Source organism: Hemitrygon akajei, chromosome 7 (assembly GCF_048418815.1).
Source record: "Hemitrygon akajei chromosome 7, sHemAka1.3, whole genome shotgun sequence".
NCBI lineage: Eukaryota > Metazoa > Chordata > Chondrichthyes > Myliobatiformes > Dasyatidae > Hemitrygon > Hemitrygon akajei.
In genome coordinates, this window is record NC_133130.1 from 109,254,120 (window position 1) to 109,276,079 (window position 21,960).

At 45.0% G+C, this 21,960-nt stretch overlaps 1 protein-coding gene across 9 annotated transcripts in view; it reads right to left on the reverse strand.

The window, feature by feature from the left end:
- Window positions 1-14,423: 14,423 nt before the first annotated feature.
- snx14 (sorting nexin 14) overlaps window positions 14,424-21,960 on the reverse strand; it is a 143,110-nt gene continuing 135,573 nt past the window's right edge. For 8 of the 9 annotated variants that reach the window (XM_073051693.1, XM_073051698.1, XM_073051697.1 and 5 more), the window contains one exon: window positions 14,424-14,953. In XM_073051693.1, the coding sequence (XP_072907794.1) occupies window positions 14,915-14,953 (39 nt within the window). In that variant the 3' untranslated portion in view covers window positions 14,424-14,914. Of the gene's footprint in view, window positions 14,954-15,554; window positions 15,648-21,960 lie in introns of all 9 variants that reach the window. The other variant, XR_012099682.1, reaches the window with a different exon arrangement.

Genomic DNA, 21,960 nt, shown 5'->3' on the forward strand with positions numbered 1-21,960 from the left:
GCAGATGATGAGGCATTGTCAGAGAGTCTGGCAGGTCAGTGCAGATGATGAGGCATTGTCAGAGTCTGGCAGGTCAGTGCAGATGATGAGGCATTTTCAGAGAGTCTGGCAGGTCAGTGCAGATGATGAGGCATTGTCAGAGTCTGGCAGGTCAGTGCAGATGATGAGGCATTGTCAGAGTCTGACAGTTCAGTGCAGATGATGAGGCATTGTCAGCGAGTCTGGCAGGTCAGTGCAGATGATGAGGCATTGTCAGAGAGTGTGACAGGTCAGTGCAGATGATGAGGCATTGTCAGAGAGTCTGACAGGTCAGTGCAGATGATGAGGCATTGTCAGTGAGTCTGACAGGTCAGTGCAGATGATGAGGCATTGTCAGAGAGTCTGACAGGTCAGTGCAGATGATGAGGCATTGTCAGAGTGTCTGACAGGTCAGTGCAGATGATGAGGCATTGTCAGAGAGTGTGACAGGTCAGTGCAGATGATGAGGCATTGTCAGAGAGTCTGACAGGTCAGTGCAGATGATGAGGCATTGTCAGAGTCTGGCAGGTCAGTGCAGATGATGAGGCATTGTCAGAGAGTCTGACAGGTCAGTGCAGATGATGAGGCATTGTCAGAGAGTCTGTCAGGTCAGTGCAGATGATGAGGCATTGTCAGAGAGTCTGACAGGTCAGTGCAGATGATGAGACATTGTCAGAGTCTGGCAGGTCAGTGCAGATGATGAGGCATTGTCAGAGAGTCTGACAGGTCAGTGCAGATGATGAGGCATTGTCAGAGAGTCTGACAGGTCAGTGCAGATGATGAGACATTGTCAGAGTCTGGCAGGTCAGTGCAGATGATGAGGCATTGTCAGAGAGTCTGACAGGTCAGTGCAGATGATGAGGCATTGTCAGAGAGTCTGACAGGTCAGTGCAGATGATGAGGCATTGTCAGAGAGTCTGTCAGGTCAGTGCAGATGATGAGGCATTGTCAGAGTCTGGCAGGTCAGTGCAGATGATGAGGCATTGTCAGAGTCTGTCAGGTCAGTGCAGATGATGAGGCATTGTCAGAGTCTGGCAGGTCAGTGCAGATGATGAGGCATTGTCAGAGAGTCTGTCAGGTCAGTGCAGATGATGAGGCATTGTCAGAGTCTGGCAGGTCAGTGCAGATGATGAGGCATTGTCAGAGAGTCTGGCAGGTCAGTGCAGATGATGAGGCATTGTCAGAGAGTCTGACAGGTCAGTGCAGATGATGAGACATTGTCAGAGTCTGGCAGGTCAGTGCAGATGATGAGGCATTGTCAGAGAGTCTGACAGGTCAGTGCAGATGATGAGGCATTGTCAGAGAGTCTGTCAGGTCAGTGCAGATGATGAGGCATTGTCAGAGAGTCTGACAGGTCAGTGCAGATGATGAGGCATTGTCAGAGTCTGTCAGGTCAGTGCAGATGATGAGGCATTGTCAGAGTCTGGCAGGTCAGTGCAGATGATGAGGCATTGTCAGAGTCTGTCAGGTCAGTGCAGATGATGAGGCATTGTCAGAGTCTGGCAGGTCAGTGCAGATGATGAGGCATTGTCAGAGTCTGACAGGTCAGTGCAGATGATGAGGCATTGTCAGAGTCTGACAGGTCAGTGCAGATGATGAGGCATTGTCAGAGTCTGGCAGGTCAGTGCAGATGATGAGGCATTGTCAGAGTCTGACAGGTCAGTGCAGATGATGAGGCATTGTCAGAGTCTGGCAGGTCAGTGCAGATGATGAGGCATTGTCAGAGTCTGACAGGTCAGTGCAGATGATGAGGCATTGTCAGAGAGTCTGACAGGTCAGTGCAGATGATGAGGCATTGTCAGAGAGTCTGACAGGTCAGTGCAGATGATGAGGCATTGTCAGAGAGTCTGGCAGGTCAATGCAGATGATGAGGCATTGTCAGAGAGTCTGACAGGTCAGTGCAGATGATGAGGCATTGTCAGAGAGTCTGACAGGTCAGTGCAGATGATGAGGCATTGTCAGAGTCTGACAGGTCAGTGCAGATGATGAGGCATTGTCAGAGAGTCTGACAGGTCAGTGCAGATGATGAGGTATTGTCAGAGAGTGTGACAGGTCAGTGCAGATGATGAGGCATTGTCAGAGAGTCTGACAGGTCAATGCAGATGATGAGGCATTGTCAGAGAGTGTGACAGGTCAGTGCAGATGATGAGGCATTGTCAGAGCCTGGCAGGTCAGTGCAGATGATGAGGCATTGTCAGAGAGTCTGGCAGGTCAGTGCAGATGATGAGGCATTGTCAGAGAGTCTGACAGGTCAATGCAGATGATGAGGCATTGTCAGAGAGTGTGACAGGTCAGTGCAGATGATGAGGCATTGTCAGAGCCTGGCAGGTCAGTGCAGATGACGGGAAAGCCTCGTGCATCAGGAGGTGAGTCACTTCCGTCGAGCCACAAGAAATAGTTCTAACAACGTCTCTGGCAGCTCTTTCTATGTGGCTCAACAGGAGTAATGGTCATAGAAAATAAGTAAATGTCAGTGGAATCAAATGGCTTTGTGTGTCTTTACAAGCAGACACAGAAATCCATGAAGAAACAGCAGAGAGTGAGGGACAGAAGGAATTAAGTAAAAGGAACAATAGCAAACTTGGTCTGATACATCTGAGGATCTGATGGTTTACATCCCACAGGTGGGAAAGAGGAGGCAGTGGAGATAGTAGACACTTTCATCATCATCTTCCAAGTCTCAAGAGCTGGTACTCTGGACTGCAAGGGAGCAGATGTTGATCTGTGATTTGAGGGAGAGAGAGGGAGGGAGGAGGAGGGAGAGAGAGAAGGAGGGAGGAGGGAGGCAGGGAGAGAGAAGGAGGAAGGGAGGAGGGGGAAAGAGGGGGAGAGGGAGGGAGGGAGGGGGAAGAGGGGGACAGGGTGGGGGGAGGGAGAGGGAGAGGAAGAGGGAAGGGAACGACCAGGTTGTTAGTCTGAAATCAATGTAAGTCTGGGAATCTATAGTGGTGGAAGAAATCACAAAACACTTTGAAACATAATAAATACAGCCTGTACGTACTTATGAAGGGATCATGTTTGGTTTACCTATTTTTCTTTTTGCAATATTTTTATTCAGAAGAAAAAAAAACAAGATTTACAGAGTGCAACACATAGATACATCTCAACATAACTTGTGTACATTCATATATTGTGATAAAATTGATCAAAATGTTATAGCATAACACATAAAGGTATACCACTCTGTAATCAAAAATTTAAAGATAGGTCATACATCATTAAAAAAAATTTTTATATAAAAAAAGTCAACCCCCTACCAACTACCAAAGAAAAAAAGCTGATGGATGATAATAGGTAAATTAAAAAAGAAAACATATTCACTTAAGAAGAGAAGATAAAAATATACATAAAAGTCTGTGCACTGTTAAACTTTATAAATTGGAAAAGTAATTTAGGAAAGGTCCCCAAATATCATTAAAAGATTGTTTCGAATTTAAGACTGAGCAGCGGATCTTTTCTAAATTTAAATACGACATAATATCATGTAGCCATTGAAGATGTGTAGGAGGGGTAGACTCCTTCCATTTAAGCAAGATTTCTCTCCTTACTAAAAGAGAGGTAAAAACTAAAACCTGTAGGTTAGAAGTATTTAAAGTTATATCTTCATTTGCAATAATACCAAACAAGGCAGTAAGGGGATTTGGGTCAAATTGGACCCTAAAAAGTTGTGAGAAGGTATGGAATACTTCCCGCCAAAACTTTTCAATTTTAGGGCAAAACCAAAACATATGAATTAAAGAGGCATCAGCAGAGTTGCATTTATTACAAAGTGGAGAAACGTTCGGATAAAAACTGGACAGCTTCTGTTTAGAAATGCAAGCTCTATGAACCACTTTAAATTGTAGAAGAGAATGACGAGCCCAGAAAGATGCTTTATTAACCCGTTTAAGAATTTTATTCCATCTACCATCAGAAATCTGACAATTTAGGTTATCTTCCCAAGCTTTTTTTATTTTATCTAAAAAGTCTTGTCTAGATTCAATCAACAAGTTATAGATACTGGTAATAGAACCATTAACAAAAGGTTTTAAATTTAAAAGATCGTCCAGTAAATTTTTATCAAGACCTATAGGAAAAGTAGTTAATTGGAAACGTAAGAAATCTCTAATTTGAAGGTATCTGTAAAAATGTGTTTTTGGGAGTGCAAATTTAGTTGACAATTGGTCAAACGAAGCAAGAGATCCTGAGGTAAACAGGTCATGGTTCAAATCATGAAAGGCTAGACGGAGTGACATGGACAGAATGTTTCCCGTAGTGGGCAAGTCTAGTGCCGGAAGACGCAGCCTTAGAATATGAGGATGGCCCTTTAGATCAGAGGTGAGGAACCTCTTTCACCAGAGGATGGTGAATTCATTGCCTTAGACAGCAGTGGAGGCCAAAGCCATAGAGCAGAGATTGATAGGTTCCTGATTAGTAAGGGTGTGAAAGGTTACAGGGAGAAGGTAAGAGAACAGCGTAGAGAAGGGTAAAAAATCAGCCATGATAGAATTGTCGAGCAGACTCCTGCAACTGGTACCTCCAGGATGTGTTGGCAGGGTCTCCCTCTGAGCCTATCACTCACCTGAGCCACTGACGGTCAGGCAAACAGACATCTTCAAAACCACCCGTCAACCATTGCCTTTTGATTTCTGTCATTCAGCTTGTGAAGGATCCAGTTTGTCCTCTCTTAGATCCCACAGGCCTCTACACATCTTGACTAGCCTGCCACATGAGTTGCAAAAGACTGCATCAAATACACCGCGGTCATTGACACTTCCTCAAGGAGTTCAGTTACTCGTCAGATCAAACCATGCTCCCCTGTCTCTTAGAATGAAATGCAACCACTTGCTCGCTCTTGAAGCTTAAAAACTGGCCTGTAATTACTGTTTATTCCTTCACCCTTTTCAAACAGTCGTACAACATGAACATCTCAGCAGCCCCCAGGAAGGGAGAGGGTTCGGCAAATGGTAATCAGTCTCTACATCCACAAATAGTACTTAGAGTCTCTAATTTCCTTTCATTCTTCAATTAAAGGGAGTCATGTATTTTATTTTGTCCTGACTCCTACTACTGCCCACTTGATGATGTTAATCACAGCCCACGTTACACATGCACTTAATTAACTTTGACAGTGACACCATCCCCCACTTGGTTGGAGCTATGAAATATTCAGCAAGAATGTTCACATTCAAGTTTTTATCCCTAAATACAGCCTATTTCTTCCTTATCCTGACCAAGTACGTTCTGAGCATATTTGGAATCTTTGATTTTACTCGCCAATGTCTTCCTATGCCTTCTCTTCATTTTCCTAAGTTTCCTTTCAATTCCACTCTTGCACTCGCCCAGTCTTTCCATCGTGCTGTTAGCATCTGACTGAAACTTCCTTTCCTGCACCATCCAACCTTCTCTGAATCTTACTGACCAACATGCCTGTCCAAGCTAGTCCCATCTGCCAGCATTTGGTCCATATCTCCGTAAACCAGGGGTTCCCACCTTTCTTATACTAATAAGCAAGGGGTCTGTGGACCCCAGCTCTCATCCTTTCCTATCTATGTACCTGTCCAAATGTTGCCATTGCCCCGACCCTCCACCACATCCTCTGCCAGCTCAGTCCACGTACCCACTGTGTGAAGTTCTTGTCCTTTAGATCCCTTTCAAATCTGTTGCCGCTCATCATAAACCTACACCCTCTAGACAGGCAGACTCCCCTACCCTGTGGAAAAGACTGCAAACCATTCACCTTATTCAAGTTTTTGTCACTGCCATTCCGCATAATCACAAGTAACAAGCTTACCTTGAAAATTAAAAAACAAATTCAGCTACTGGAAATTTGAAGTAACGGGCAATGTCTGGTAAGAGAAAAGTGGGTAACAGTTCAGATCAAAGGCATTCCTGCAGAGCTGACTCAGAGCTAAAGACACACATTTATTTTCAGCTGGCTCTTGAGCAACCCTATCATTTCATCTAGTTTAGAAGTGTATCACTTGGTCTGCCACAGTTCCCAGAAACACATCAAAGTGCAAATGATCACAGCTCATTTTCTGCCTCTGTTGCAAACCCTGTTAACTAAGTTTCCTGGCCATATCCTTTCCAGCACTGGTAGTGTTTTTCTTTGGGATTATTTCAAGACATTTCCTACCATAAAGTCCACATCTTCTAAGATGGTATTTTTATCTCTCACAGGGAACTGACCTCACTGCACAGGGGTAGCAGTTTGCCGACGGACTCCTATTCCCTGGACTTCCCCAGTCCTGCAATGCTCTCACCTTCACAATCAGGTTTACCATCACCGGCATGTGACAGCAGCAGCCGTTCAATGCCATACATAATCTAGCAGAGAGAGAAGAAGGATAAATAAGTAAATTATGGTATATGTATATTGAATAGATAAAAAAGTGCAAAAACAGAAACACTGTATATATTAAAAAAGTGAGGTAGCGTCCAAAGATTCAGACAGACAGACATACTTTATTGATCTCGAGGGAAATTGGGTTTTGTTACAGTCGCACCAACCAAGAATAGTGAAGAAATATAGCAATATAAAACCATAAATAATTAAATAATAATAAGTTAATCATGCCAAGTGGAGATAAGTCCAGGCCCAGCCTATTGGCTCAGGGTGTCTGACACTCCGAGGGAGGAGTTGTAAAGTTTGATGGCCACAGGTAGGAATGACTTCCTATGACGCTCAGAGTTACATCTCGGTGGAACGAGTCTCTGGCTGAATGTACTCCTGTGCCTAACCAGTACATTATAGAGTGGATGGGAGTCATTGTCCAAGATGGCATGCAACTTGGACAGCATCCTCTTTTCAGACACCACCGTCAGAGTCCAGTTCCACCCCCCACAACACCACTGGCCTTACGAATGAGTTTGTTGATTCTGTTGGTGTCTGCTACCCTCAGCCTGCTGCCCCAGCACACAACAGCAAACATGATAGCACTGGCCACCACAGACTCGTAGAACATCCTCAGCATCGTCCGGCAGATGTTAAAGGACCTCAGTCTCCTCAGGAAGTAGAGACAGCTCTGACCCTTCTTGTAGACAGTCTCAGTGTTCTTTGACCAGTCCAGTTTATTGTCCATTCAATGTCCATTTAGGAATCGGATGGCAGAGGGGAAGAAGTTGTTCCTGAATCACTGAGTGTGTGCCTTCAGGCTTCTGTACTGATGGTAACAGTGAGAAAAGGGCATGCCCTGGGTGCTGGAGTTCCTTAATAATGGACGCTGCCTTTCTGAGACACCGCTCCCTAAAGATGTCCTGGGTACTTTTGTAGGCTAGTGCCCAAGATGGAACTGAGTAGATTTACAACCTTCCACAGCTTCTTTCAGTCCTGTGCAGTAGCCCATAAGACAAAGGAGCAGAAGTTGGCCATTCGGCCCATCGAGTCTGCTCCGCCATTTCATCATGAGCTGATCCAATCTCCCCTTTAGTCCCATTCCCCTGCCTGCTCACCATAACCTTTGATGCCCTGATTACTCAGATACATACCAATCTCTGCCTTAAATACACCCAATGACTTGGCCTCCACTGCTGCCCGTGGCAACAAATTCCATAGATTCACCACCCTCTGGCTAAAATGTTTTTTCACATCTCTGTTCTGAATGGGCACCCTGCAATCTTCAAGTCATGTCCTCTCGTACTAGACTCCCCCACCATGGGAAACAACTTTGCCACATCCACTCTGTCCATGCCTTTCAAAATTCGAAATGTTTCTATGAGGTCCCCCCTCATTCTTCTAAACTCCAAGGAGTACAGTCCAAGAGCAGTCAAACGTTCCTCATATGTTAACCCTCTCATTCCCACAATCATTCTAGTGAATCTTCTTTGAACCCTCTCCAACGTCAGCACATCCTTTCTTAAATAAGGAGCCCAAAACTGCACACAGTATTCCAAGTGAGGTCTTACCAGTGCCTTATAGAGCCTCAACATCACATCCCTGCTCCTATACTCTATTCCTCTAGAAATGAATGCCAACATTGCATTCGCCTTCTTCACCACCGACTCAACCTGGAGGTTAACCTTAAGGGTACCCTGCACAAGGACTCCCTAGTCCCATTGCATCTCAGAACTTTGAATTCTCTCTCCATTTAAATAATAGTCTGCCCATTTATTTCTTCTACCAAAGTTCATGACCGTACACTTTCCGACATAATAATTCATTTGCCACTTCTTTGCCCATTCCCCCGATCTATCCAAGTTTCTCTGCAGATTCTCTGTTTCCTCAGCACTACCGGCCCCTCCACCTATCCTTGTATCATCAGTAAACTTAGCCACAAAGCCATCTATTCCATAATCCAAATCGTTGATATACAACGTAAAAAGAAGCGGCTCCAACACAGACCCCTGTGGAACACCACTGGTAACCAGCAGCCAACCAGAATGGGATCCCTTTATTCCCACTCGCTGTTTCCTGCCGATCGACCAATGCTCTATCCACGTATGTAACTTTCCCGTAATTCCATGGGCTCTTATCTTGTTTAGTAGCCTCATGTGCGGCACCTTGTCAAAGGCCTTCTGAAAATCCAAATACACAACATCCACTGCATCTCCCTTGTCTAGCCTACTTGTAATTTCCTCAAAAAATTGCACTAGGTTTGTCAGGCAGGATTTTCCTTTAAGGAAACCATGCTGAGTTCTGCCTATCTTGTCATATGCCTCCAGGTACTCTGTAACCTCATCCTTGACAATCGACTCCAACAACTTCCCAACCACCGATGTCAAGCTAACAGATCTATAATTTCCTTTTTGCTTCCTTGCCCCCTTCTTAAATAGCGGAGTGACATTTGCAGTCTTACAGTCCTCCGGAACCAGGCCGGAACCTATTGACTTTTGAAAGATCATTGCTAATGCCTCTGCAATCTCCACTGCTACTTCCTTCAGAACACGAGGATGCATTCCATCTGGTCCAGGAGATTTATCTACCCTTAGACTATTCAGCTTCCTGAGTACTTTCTCTGTCGTAATTGTGATTGCGCATATTTCTCTTTCCTGACACCCTTGAATGTCCGGTATATTGCTGATGTCTTCCTCAGAGAAGACTGATGCAGAACACTCGTTCAGTTCCTCCGCCATCTCCTTATCTCCCATTACAGTTTCTCCAGCATCATTTTCTATCAGTCCTATATCTACTCTCACCTGTCTTTTACTCTTTATATACTTGAAAAAGCTTTTAGTATCTTCTTTGATATTACTTGCTAGCTTCCTTTCATAGTTCATCTTTTCCCTCTTAATGACCTTCTAAATTTCCTTTTGTAAGCTTTTAAAAACTTCCCAATCCTCTGTCTTCCCACTAATTTTTGCTTCCTTGTATGCCCTCTGCTTTGCTTTTACTTTGGCTTTGACTTCTCTTGTCAGCCACGGTTGCATCCTTTTTCCATTCGAAAATTTCTTCTTCTTTGGAATATATCTGTCTTGCACCTTCCTCACTTCTCGCATAAACTCCAGCCACTGCTGCTCTGCTGTCCCTCCCACTAGTGTCCCTTTCCAGTCAACCTTGGCCAGTTCCTCTCTCATGCCACTGTAATTTCCTTTACTCCACTGAAATACCGACACATCGGATTTCAGCTTCTCTTTCTCAAATTTCACAGTTAACTCAATCATGTTATGATCACTGCCTCCTAAGGGTTCCTTCACTTCCATCTCTCCAATCACCTCTGGTTCATTACACAATACCCAATCCAGTACAGCCGATCCCCTAGTGGGCTCAACAACAAGCTGTTCTAAAAAGCCATCTCGTAGACATTCTACAAATTCTCTCTCTTGAGATCCAGTGCCGACCTGATTTTCCCAATCCACTCGCGTGTTAAAATCCCCTACAATTATCATAACAGTGCCCTTCTGGCAAGCCTTTTCTATTTCCTATTGTAATTTGTAGTCCACATCACTGCAGCTGTTTGGAGGCCTGTAGATAACTGCCATCAGGGTCCTTTTACCCCTGCGATTTCTTAACTCAACCCATCAAGATTCTGTACCTTCCAATCCTATGTCAACTCTTTCTAATGATTTAATATCATTTCTTACCATTAAAGCCACGCCACCCCCTCTACCTACCTGCCTATCCTTCCAATACACCGTGTATCCTTGGACGTTCAGCTCCCAGAGACATGCATCCTTTAGCCATGTCTCAGTGATGGCCACAATATCATACCTGCCAATCTGTAACTGTATAACAAGATCATCCACCTTATTCCTTATGCTGCGTGCATTTAAGTATAACACCTTAAGTCCAGTATTTGGTACTTTTTGCATTGATTGCACTGCAACTCATCCCAATGGCTGCAAATTTGCTCCATCACCTGCCTGTCCTTCCTGACATCCTTACTGCTCACTACCTTAGATCTACTTCTGTTTTCCCTCTCCTCCACTCCATCATTCCGGCTCCCATCCCCCTGTCAAATTAGTTTAATCCCTACCTAACAGTTCTATTAAACCTTCCCGCCAGGATATTGGTCCCCCTAGGATCCAAGTGTAACCCGTCCTTTTTGTACAGGTCACACCTGCCCCAAAAGAGGTCCCAATGATCCAGAACCTTGAATCCCTGCCCCCTGCTCCAATCCCTCAGCCACACATTTATCCTCCACCTCATTCCATTCCTACTCTCACTGTCACGTGGCACAGGCAGTAATCCCGAGATTACTACCTTTGCGGTCCTTTTTCTCAACTGCTTTCCAAACTCCCTATATTCTCCTTTCAGGACCTCTTCCCTTTTCCTACCTATGTCATTGGTACCTATATGTACCACGACCTCTGGCTCCTCGCCCTCCCACTTCAGGATATCTTGGACATAATCAGAAACATCCTGGACCCTGGCACCAGGGAGGCAAACTACAATCCAGGTCTCCTGATAGCGTCCACAGAATCGCCTGTCTGACCCCCTAACTACAGAGTCCTCTATCACTACTGCCTTCCTCTTCTGTTCCCTACCCTTCTGAGCCACAGGGCCAGACTCTGTGCCGGAGGCACGGCCACTGTTGGGGCCAACAGTACCCAAACAGGAGTACTTATTGTCAAGGGGTACAGCCACTGGGGTACTCTTTAGTACCTGACTCTTCCCCTTCCCCCTCCTAACCGTGACCCACCTGTCTGCCTCCCGTGGCCCCGGTGTGACCACCTGCCTGTAACTCCTCTCTATCAACTCCTCACTCTCCCTGACCAGACGAAGGTCATCGAGCTGCAGCTCCAGTTCCCTAGCACGGTCTAGGAAACTCCAGGACCTTCCACATCCAACACCGAGAACAACAAGCTGCCCTCACACTCATACTTCCCCTTTCCTCAAATAACAGGAAAAACTGAAACCTAAGCCTACTTTGCCTCGCCCGTTTCTGCCTAAGGCCGTTGAGCCCAAGCCCTTAAGCCTTCACTCTGCTCCTGGCTCACTCCACTCCCCGCTGTTTAAGGCTGTGTCCTTTTAAAATCTTCCCCGCTTCACTGCCCGACATCACACGCCTGCGCAGTCCCGACTCTCTTATCTCCGATGAGAAGAAGAAAAAATCAAAATGGCTTCCGTTGCACTCCCGTTCTGATCCTCCGACTTCCTTCTCCAGTAGCCCCTCCATGCCAGACAGTGATGCAGCCTGTCAGAATGCTCTCCATGGTACAACTATAGAAGTTTTTGAGTGTATTTGTTGACATGCCAAATCTCTTCAAACTCCTAATATAGTACTATTTAGCTGCTGTCTTACCTTCTTTATAACTACATCAATATGTTGGGGCCAGGTTAGATCCTCAGAGATCTTGACCACCCAAGGAACTTGAAACTGCTCACTCTCTCCACTTCTGATCCTTCTATGAGGATTGGTATGTGTTCCTTCGTCTTACCCTTCCTGAAGTCCACAATCAGCTCTTTTGTCTTACTGACGTTGAGTGCCAGGTTGTTGCTGCAGCACCACTCCACTAGTTGGCATATCTCACTCCTGTACACCCTCTCATCACCATCTGATATTCTACCAACAATGGTTGCATCGTCAGCAAATTTATAGATGGTATTTAAGCTATCCCTAGCCACACAGTCATGGGTACAGAGAGAGTAGAGCAGTGGGCTAAGCACACACCCCTGAGGTGCACCAGTGTTGATTGTCAGTGAGGAGGATATGTTATCACCAATCCACACAGACTGTGGTCTTCCAGTTAGGTCGTCGATGATCCAATTGCAGAAGGAGGTACAGAGGCCCTGGTTCTGTAACTCTCAATCAGAATTGTGGGAATGATGGTATTAAATGCTGAGCTCTAGTCGATGAACAACATCCTGACATAGGTGTTTGTGTTGTCCAGGTGGTCTAATGCTGTGTGAAGAGCCATTGAACCTTCTGCCGCTGACCTATTGTGGCGATAGGCAAATTGCAATGGATCCAGGTCCTTGCTGAGGCAGGAGTTCAGTCTAGCCATGACCAACCTCTCAAAGCATTTCATCACTGTCAATGTGAGTGCTACCAGGCGATAGGCATTAAGGCAGCTCACATTATTCTTCTTTGGCACAGGTATAATTGTTGCCTTTTTGAAGCAAGTGGGAACTTCTGCCCATAGCAGTCAGAAGTTGAAAATGTCCTTGAATACTCCGGCTAGTTGGTTGGCACAGGTTTTCAGAGCCTTACCAGGTACTCCATTGGGACCTGCGCCTTGCGAGGGTTCACTCTCTTTAAAGACAGCCTGACATCGGCCTCTGAGACGGCGATCACAGGGTCATTAGGGATCTTCACAACTGTTGTCGTGTTCTCCGTTTCAAAGCGGGTATAGAAGGCGTTAAGTTCATCTGGTAGTGAAGCATTGCTGCCATTCATGCTATTGGGTTCCCTCTCCCTGCCGAAAATTACTATTAAACCCATTTCCATTTATCTTGTAGGCAAGAAATCTTGGACCGTAACTGATGTGGAAACAATCTCATCACACTTTTAGTGCTTACAACTCAACTTAAATTTGCCTCCGCTGATCAATAACCCTTTTGCCAATGGGAAGAGTCCCTCATTAGCTTTCCAGAAATCCTGCACACTTAAACCTTATCCCTGAGGAGGATAATCCTCACTTCTCTCATCTCACCATGTCACACAAATTCATCATGGCTGATGGTATTCCAGTGAAACTTTTCTGCACCTCTGCCAAAGCCTAGATTTTCTTTCTAATGCGTAGCCAAGATTGACAACCTTGTTAGTATTTTTTTTGAAGTTGATGCATAACTTTCATGCTTTTCAACTTTTTATAAAGCTGAGGATTGCATGTTCTTCAACAGTTTCATCAGCTTACCAGTTTAAACAAGCTTCAGCTCAGGCACTCCCTCTAAATTCTAGCTCCGCAAAGAACATTCATTCACTCCATCGGCTCTGGAAATTACATCACCTGGCAGCAACATGGGCTTAAAATTGTCTTTGGATGTTGCCATGTGGAGTCTGTACATTCTTCCTGCATCGCATAGTATCCCCACATCCCAAACATTCCTGAAGGGTTAATTGGCTCTTGCAAATTACCCATTGGTGTAAGTTAATTACAAAACGAATCAAAAGCATTTGAGAGAGACAATAAATTACAGGGAGAGGGGAGAGAAATAAGAGAGAATGGGACCAATAGGATTAGCCCTCTGGGATCCACCAATGGCCTCTTTTAGAGTAGTGATGACTTTTTAATTGTGGCCTTTTATATATTGGTGAGACCCGACACAGACTGGGAGACCGTTTCGCTGAACACTTACGCTCTGTCCGCCAGAGAATGCAGGATCTCCCAGTGGCCACACATTTTAATTCCACGTCCCATTCCCATTCTGATATATCTATCCATGGCCTCCTCTACTGTCATAATGAATCCACACTCAGGTTGGAGGAACAACACCTTATATACCGGCTGGGTAGCCTCCAACCTGATTGCATGAACATTGACTTCTCTAACTTCTATTAATGCCCCTCCTCCCCTTCTTACCCCATCCCTGACATATTTAGTTGTTTTTTTTCTCTCTCTCTGCCTGTTCTCCATCTCCCTCTGGTGCTTCTCCCCCCCTTTCTTTCTCCCGAGGCCTCCCGTCCCATGATCCTTTCCCTTCTCCAGCTCTGTATCCCTCTTGCCAATCACCTTTCCAGCTCTTAGCTTCATCCCACCTCCTCCGGTCCTCTATCGTTTCACATTTCCCCCTCCCCCCACTACTTTCAGTTTCAGTTAGTCCTGACGAAGGGTCTCGGCCCGAAACATCGACAGCGCTTCTCCTTATAGATGCTGCCTGGCCTGCTGTGTTCCACCAGCATTTTGTGTGTGTTGTTTGAATTTCCAGCATCTGCAGATTTCCTCGTGTTTGCTCTTTTAATTTTATTTATCTAATTTTTGAATTGAAGTGCAGGAAGTTGAGTGCTTCAACTTGGAGAATCATGGCAAAAGATATCCTAGCTGTGAAATGTTCATCAGACAAGCAAAATTCAGTGAGGTTCCAGCAGCAACACCAAAACCACTTGTCCAGCAGAAGCTTTTTTATTATGATTAAGAATCCAGTGTTGTGTGGGTCATTGTTTACATCTGAGGTCATCACTGCCATTACTGACATCACTATATTATTGCAAACTTACATTATCAAGTTTAGCACAGAAGAGATTGTCCATGTTTAAAAAGCTTGATATACTGGTCTGGCCAAGATTTCACCACCCCAGTGGGCTTTTGTCTAATTTCTTAATCCAATGCTTCCGAGGTTATTCTTGTTTGTCAAAAGGACAGAGTTTTGTCAGCACATTGTCTACCGAGCAATACATTGCTACTATATTTTTTATTGGTTCTCGTAGTGCAACGCACACATTCAGAAATAAAATCAGCAATTTCATTAAAGGAAAAATGATGTCCACATTCATTAAAATAATTCAGCATTCCATAATTCTGCCATAGTAATCACACAGTATGGCTCTATTGTACTCCATCTCCTAAAATAACGGGAAACGGTTCCCAGTACTCTTCACTTCCACGGAGGTACAGATGCAACCTCTTTCTGACCCTGTAATATACAGAAGATTACTTAATAAAAGCCACAGATGTAAGAAGTCAAAGTCAAGGTTACTGTTAAATGCACAAGTGTGTGCTCACAGGAGCAATGAAAATCTTGCAATAGCATTACAAGCACATGGCAGCATACATCAGAAAATGAAACCCTAATTATACACCATTTTTACGAGAGAGAACAATTTGAACAGAAGCCCACTTTAGTGCAGGGACCATAGGGTTGCTGGACTGCAGTCATTAGGGTTGTGCAGGTTCATTCTTCAATCTGGTTGGGTGGGAACTTCAGACCCCTGTACCTCCTGCCTGATGGCAACTGTGAGAAGATGCTGCAGATCTTTGATGACGTGAGGCAGGACTTCCTGTAGACAGTCCCAATGAAAGGGAGGGATGTATTGGACAATGTATTCATATCATGGGGACAGTAAAAGCTTTATTTCATCATTCAGACCCTAAGGCAAATATAAAGAGGCAGCAAGTCAGCAAGGCAAAAGGCATAGCTGCCTTCATGGAAAGAATATTTAAAAACAAGAAGATGAGACTAGACCTGGAGTGCTGTGTACCATTCTGGTCTCCTTACTTAGAAATTATCTTCTTACCATGCAGGGAGAGCAGTGTCAGGTTGTCAGACTGATTGCTGAGATGTTAAGACTGGAGTACGAGGACAGAACCGGTCAGCTAGGTTTATATTCCTAAAGTTCAGAAGAATAAGAGGGAACCTTATTGAAAATATAAAATTCTGACAGGACTGAACAGTGTGGATGTGTGGAAGCCATTCCTTTTCAGAACGTTATGGACGTTTGATAATGGCTAACAAACGTCTACTATTGAAAGTATTCTGACTATTTGCACCGTGGTCTGGTACATCAATCTGAATGCACATTTCCAATAAAAAGCTGCAGAGAGTAGTGGACACAGCCCAGGCACAACATTCCCCACTAGTGGGGAGGTGCTGACTCAAGAAGGCCCCCCCACCCCATCATCCAGGCCACTCCATCTTCTCATGGCCACTACTGGACAGGAGGTACAGAAGTCTCAAGCCTCACCAGGTTCTCGAACAGCTTTCCTTCAATCATTTTGTTTTCAAACCAACCTGCACAACCCCATGATCGCTACCTCAGTTATAGCAACACTAGGATCACCTCAACCTCTTTGGACTTTTTTGTATGATTTATGTCTTTCTCGTGAATGCTGTTATGTGCCTGTGATGCATTGTACTTGTGGTCTAGCTCTTGTTTTCTGTTTCTATAAACAGAGGCACATGATCAAGAAAACACATGCAAAATTATTCAGAAGACTAACCATACACTAAAGAGTACCACAATATGTCTGAGCCTGAACACTACTGTGCCATGGATTTGTGTGGTTGGACTAAGCCAAAGGAACAACACTGAGGACACTAAATGTTTTGCAATATTGGTCCAATTGTATGTCACCTAGAACAAGGGTTCTCAGCCTTTTTTATGCCATGGACCCCTACCATTAACTAAGGGGTCTATGGACCCCAGGTTGGGAACCCCTGGCCTAGAACCTGTCATAGCTAATTCCGTGTTTAAGAAACACATAACCAACATTTTAGAAAACAGCTTTCCTCACTTTTGGTCACCTGATCTTCCAAGTCTTGTATGCAACTTCATTTTAGAGTCTGCCCCACGTTCATCAGCCTCTCCCTGCACCACACCTTCCACCCCACTGCATCAGGGTTGAATAATTCCACCTGGAACTCAACGACCATTGATAAAGAAATCTAAAACCCATTTTCAAATCCTCAGGCTCATTTTAGTTCGTTCTGCAAATCAGGCAAAGCTCCTCGTCATACATTTCATAACCATTCTTTGAGATAATAAGCAGCAAGGAAAAGGGAGCCTGTTCCATCCATATTTAGAAGTCTATTGCGAACACAGCATTCATATACAGTTCCTGGTTTTGCCTGCATCGAACCTGGGAGAGCCCAGGACACGGCACTGCCGGGACTGTCCCCATTACTGATGTGTTGTTTGGGTTGCTGATCTTACAGTGGGACCATTTTGCTTTCTGTGGCTCGGAGAGGCTGTTGCAATGATTAGCTGAGACTGTTGCTTGTTACAGGAAAATGTATCCTGGATTCACTCAGCATCTATCGTTACAGATCAGCTGCCTGGTTTGGGAAAATCTTTTGGCAAACAGGGACAGAAAACCTGACAGACTGCAGGGCTTCCTGTTCAGTACAGGATAATAGCAGCTCTGTGCCTCTTCGACAACCCTCCTGTTTGCTTCTTTCCAAGACTTATGTCGAGTCAAGTTTATTATCATTTATACCAACAAATAATGTTTCTCCAGACCAGGGCGTAAACATAACACACATATAACAAACAATAATTTAGGAAAGTAAGAGTTAAATCTACAAATTAATTATGCATACATAAAAAAGTGCACAAGCTAAATATTGTAGAGTACAGTACAAATTACCCAGTGATATTTCAAATGCGATATGGCAGGGAGTTCAGAAGTCTAATGACCTGAGGGAAGAAGCTGTTTCCTATCCTGACTGTTCTTGCCTTTATGGATCGGAGCCTCCTGCCTGATGGTAGACAGGCAAAGAGGATACTGGATGGATGGGAGAGTTCCTTGCTAACACTCAGCTCCTGAAAAATGTCCCCGATGGATCGTAGGGACCTCTCAGCTGTTCTCACAGTCCTTCGTAGGGACTTTCAGTCCGATGCTTGACTGCTCCCATACCAGATGGAGATGCAATTTGTCAGGACACTCTCAATGGTGCTCCTGTAAAACAGTTAAGATTTGGAGGGGTGTGGGTAGGGAAGTCTCGCTTGCCTTGATCTCCTCAGGAAGCCTATGCCTTTCTTATTCAGGGATCAGGTCAGGCCATCCATAATGTGAACTTCCAGGAGCTTGCTGCACTTAACTCTCTATGGAGGAGCCATATATGCGCAGAGGGGATATAGAAACATAGAATACCTACAGCACAATACAGGCCCTTCAGCTCACAAAGTTGTGCCGAACATATCCCTACCTTAGAAATTACTAGGCTACCTACAGCCCTTTATTTTACTAAGCTCCATGTACCTATGTAAAAGCCCCTTAAAAGACCCCATCGTATCTGCCTCTACCACCATTGCTGGCACTCACCACTCTCTGAGTAAAAAACTTACCCCTGACATCTCCTCTGTACCTACTCCCCAGCACTTTAAACCTGTGTCCTCTTGTTTCAACCATTTCAGCCCTGGGAAAAAGCCTCTGACTATCCACACGATCAATGCCGCTCATCATCTTGTACACCTCTATCAGGTCACCTCTCATCCTCCTTCACTCCAAGGAGAAAAGGCCGAGTTCACTCAACCTATTCAAATAAGACATGCTCCCCAATCCAGGCAACATCCTTGTAAATCTCCTTTGCACCCTTTCTATGGCTTCCACATCCTTCCTGTAGTGAGGCAACCAGAACTGAGCACAGTACTCCAAGTGGGGTCTGACCAGGGTCCTATATAGCTGCAACATTACCTCTTGGCTCCTAAATTCAATTCCACGATTGATGAAGGCCAATACACCGTACGCCTTCTTAGCCACAGAGTCAACCTGCGCAGCTGCTTTGAGCATCCTATGGAGTTGGACACCAAAATCCCTCTGATCCTCTAAACTGCCAAGAGTCTTACCATTAATACTATATTCTGCCATCATATTTGACCTACCAAAATGAACCACCTCGCACTTACTTGGGTTGAACTCCATCTGCCACTTCTCAGCCCAGTATCTATGTCCCGCTGTAACCTCTGACAGCCCTCCACACTATCCACAACATCCCCAACCTTTGTGTCATCAGCAAACTTACTAACCCATCCCTCCACTTCCTCATCCAGGTCACTTATAAAAATCATGAAGAGTAGGGGTCCCAGAACAGATCCCTGAGGCACTCCACTGGTGACCGACCTCCATGCAGAATATGACCCGTCTACAACCACTCTTTGCCTTCTGTGGGCAAGCCAGTTCTGGATCCACAAAGGAATGTCCTCTTGGATCCCATGCCTCCTTACTTTCTCAATAAGCCTTGCATGGGTTACCTTATCAAATGCCTTGCTGAAATCCATATACACTACATCTCCTTCTCTACCTTCATCAATGTGTTTAGTCACATCCTCAAAAAATTCAATCAGGTTCGTAAGGCATGACCTGGCCTTGACAAAGTCATGCTGACTGCTCCTAATCATATTATACCTCTCCAAATGTACATAAATCCTGTCTCTCAGGATCTTCTCCATTAACTTACCAATCACTGAGGTAAGACTCACTAGTCTATAATTTCCTGGGATCTCTACCTCCTTTCTTGAATAAAGGAACAACATCCACAACCCTCCAATCCTCCAGAACCTCTCCTGTCCCCATTGATGATGCAAAGATCATCACCAGAGGCTCAGCAATCTCCTCCCTCACCTCCTACAGCAGCCTGGGGTCCATTTTGTCTGGTCCCAGCAACTTATCCAACTTGATACTTTCCAAAAGTTCCAGCACATCCTCTTGCTTAATATCTACATGCTCAAGCTTTTCAGTCTGCTGCAAGTCATCACTACAATCACTAAGATCCTTTTCTGTACTGAATACTGAAGTAAAGTATTCATTACTTCACATAAATGCTTGAGCTTGCTGACTTTCCCCAAAACTTGGCTCACAGAACTGGCTGTCATCTTCATGCACAATGCCCAGGGCCTGGTTGCTTCCTCTATCCCAGAGCCTTTCAAACTGAATGCATAATTAGCACATGACCTGACAACATACAGAGCTTTAACACAGGATAGAGATGAATGCCCTGAATTAAATGGCACCATTCAAGTACTTACTGCCTGTAACTTAAGGAATTCAGTGCATGGTGCAAACCATGCAAATGTTGCAATGAACTGTCACAGGAAGTGGTGGATGCCGGTTTGACTGCAACATTTAAGAGAAGTTTTGATAAGTACACGGATGGGAAGGGTGTGGAGACCTACGGTCCAGATGAGGTCGATGGTGTGAGGAAGAACAATGATTCAGCACAAACCAGATGGATCAAGGGGCCTGTTTCTGTGCTGTAGTGTGCTTTGACTCTATCAGGCAGAGGGAGCTCCTGTAATGAACCCTCTGTATGCCCCTCCACTTAGCCACATATGACTCTGGAAATACTCCCTTCAGCTCTATCTCCCAGTCCACCTTCAGACTTACTAACGCAATAGCCAGCCAGTCCTTTTGAGGACATCTTTGTAACCCTAGGGACACTACCAAATAGAACATGATCATCCACATGCTGCCATTTTCTAAAAAGGTCAAGAGAGCAAGCCTTCTTTCAACAATTTTGTAGATTTGACATTTAACCACTTTTGTAATTCAGAAAACTAAATTATCCAATGTAGCAGTGAAGTCTTTATTCCGCGTTGAAAATTTGACAATGCAGAAGTTCTAAGTTCAGGAAAACTGGGTCAGCATTTGTTTCTAAGTGAAATATTACTCCCTCACAAGTTCCTCTTTTATCTTGATTTCTCCATCAAGTGTTTAGTACTGATTCATCAGCTAAGATACATTGATTGTCTAACATGTTTCTTCCAATTGAAAGCAGAATAGAAAGTAAAGGCTTGCAAGCTACCAAGAAATTCCTCTCATTGCACTAGCATGAAAAACCTGGTTCATCAAAAAGCTGCTCAATTTGAAATTTCCCCTAGGTTGCCCTAGCAGTGGGCAGTGGCCATGGTAGCATAGCGGTTAAATTCAAGTTTAATTGTCATTCAACCATACACAATGAATGCAGCCAAACAATTTGTCACAAAAAAATCTAGCCCCAGTCCCTGAGTGTCATGGCCCATAGACTGATGATGCATGGGACGTTGGCCTGGAGATAGGTTTCTGCAAGAACAAGCACGCAAAGTCCGATCATTACGTGCTAGTTCAGCCGCAGACAAACGTAACCCAGCTTGTTTTCTACCGAGCGACACTTGAGGGCAGCACCAACGGGAGGGGCTAACTCCCAACTTAGCACAGATGCCCGCCATGCCACACCACCTCTGGTGTCTCCTCCCCTAGCAAGAGGAAACCCCACAACGCCTTATAGTGCCAGCGGTAATATCAGGGTACAATTCCCGCTGCTGTCCATAAGGAGTTTGTACATTCTCCCCGTGACGGCGTGGGCTTCCTTCCACTTTCCAAAGTAACGTGTCTAGTGAAGACTCAGATCAACAAGTGTGTAATGTAGCTCTGGTGAGTGTTAACTATAGGTGGACACGTCAGGGACTGGAAAGGCAGTGGCTTTCCCCACAAGTTCACCCCTTCGGACAGCGCGAGGACCAGTAGCAGCAGCCGGCTCAGAAACACTGCCACTGGCTCTGAGGCTCAGCAGGGAAGAGTGAACTCAGAACGGGCAATCAGCGACAGGGAACTCGATACTTCAAGGGAGAGACGGGACGCTCTGTGGCCATAGGATAGTGTGATGTCTCCCCGGTGTCCACGTCAGGGATGTCTTGAAGTGGCTGCAGAACATTCTCAAGGGAGAAGGTCAGCAGCCAGAGGTCGTGGAGCACATTTACTGTAGGTGGAAAGTGGTCCTGTTCAATGAGTATAGCTGAAAAGTAGGATCTCAAAAGACAGTGATCTCTGAATTAATTTAGCTCCAGTGACACACGAATGAGCAACCGAGGAGCTGGTACAGTGGCAGGGATTCAGGATCACTGGGATCTCTTCTGGGGCTGAAGCTTCCTGTACAAGAGGAATGGTTTGCAACTTAGCTGGAGGGGAACCAATATCCTGGCCGGGAGGTTCAATAGTGCTACTCAGGAGGGTTTAAACTAGTTTGGCAGGGTGGTGGGAAGCAGAGCTCCAGGTCAGATGGTAAGGATCCAGGGGCTGTAGATGTCATGTTTAGTAAGTCTGATAGGAAGGACTCACTAGACAGTCAGGTTGAAGGGTGTGTATTTTAATGCTATGAGCATTAAGGGGAGGGGTGATGAATTTAAACGGTGGATCAGTGCGTAAAATAATGATGTGGTGGTCTTT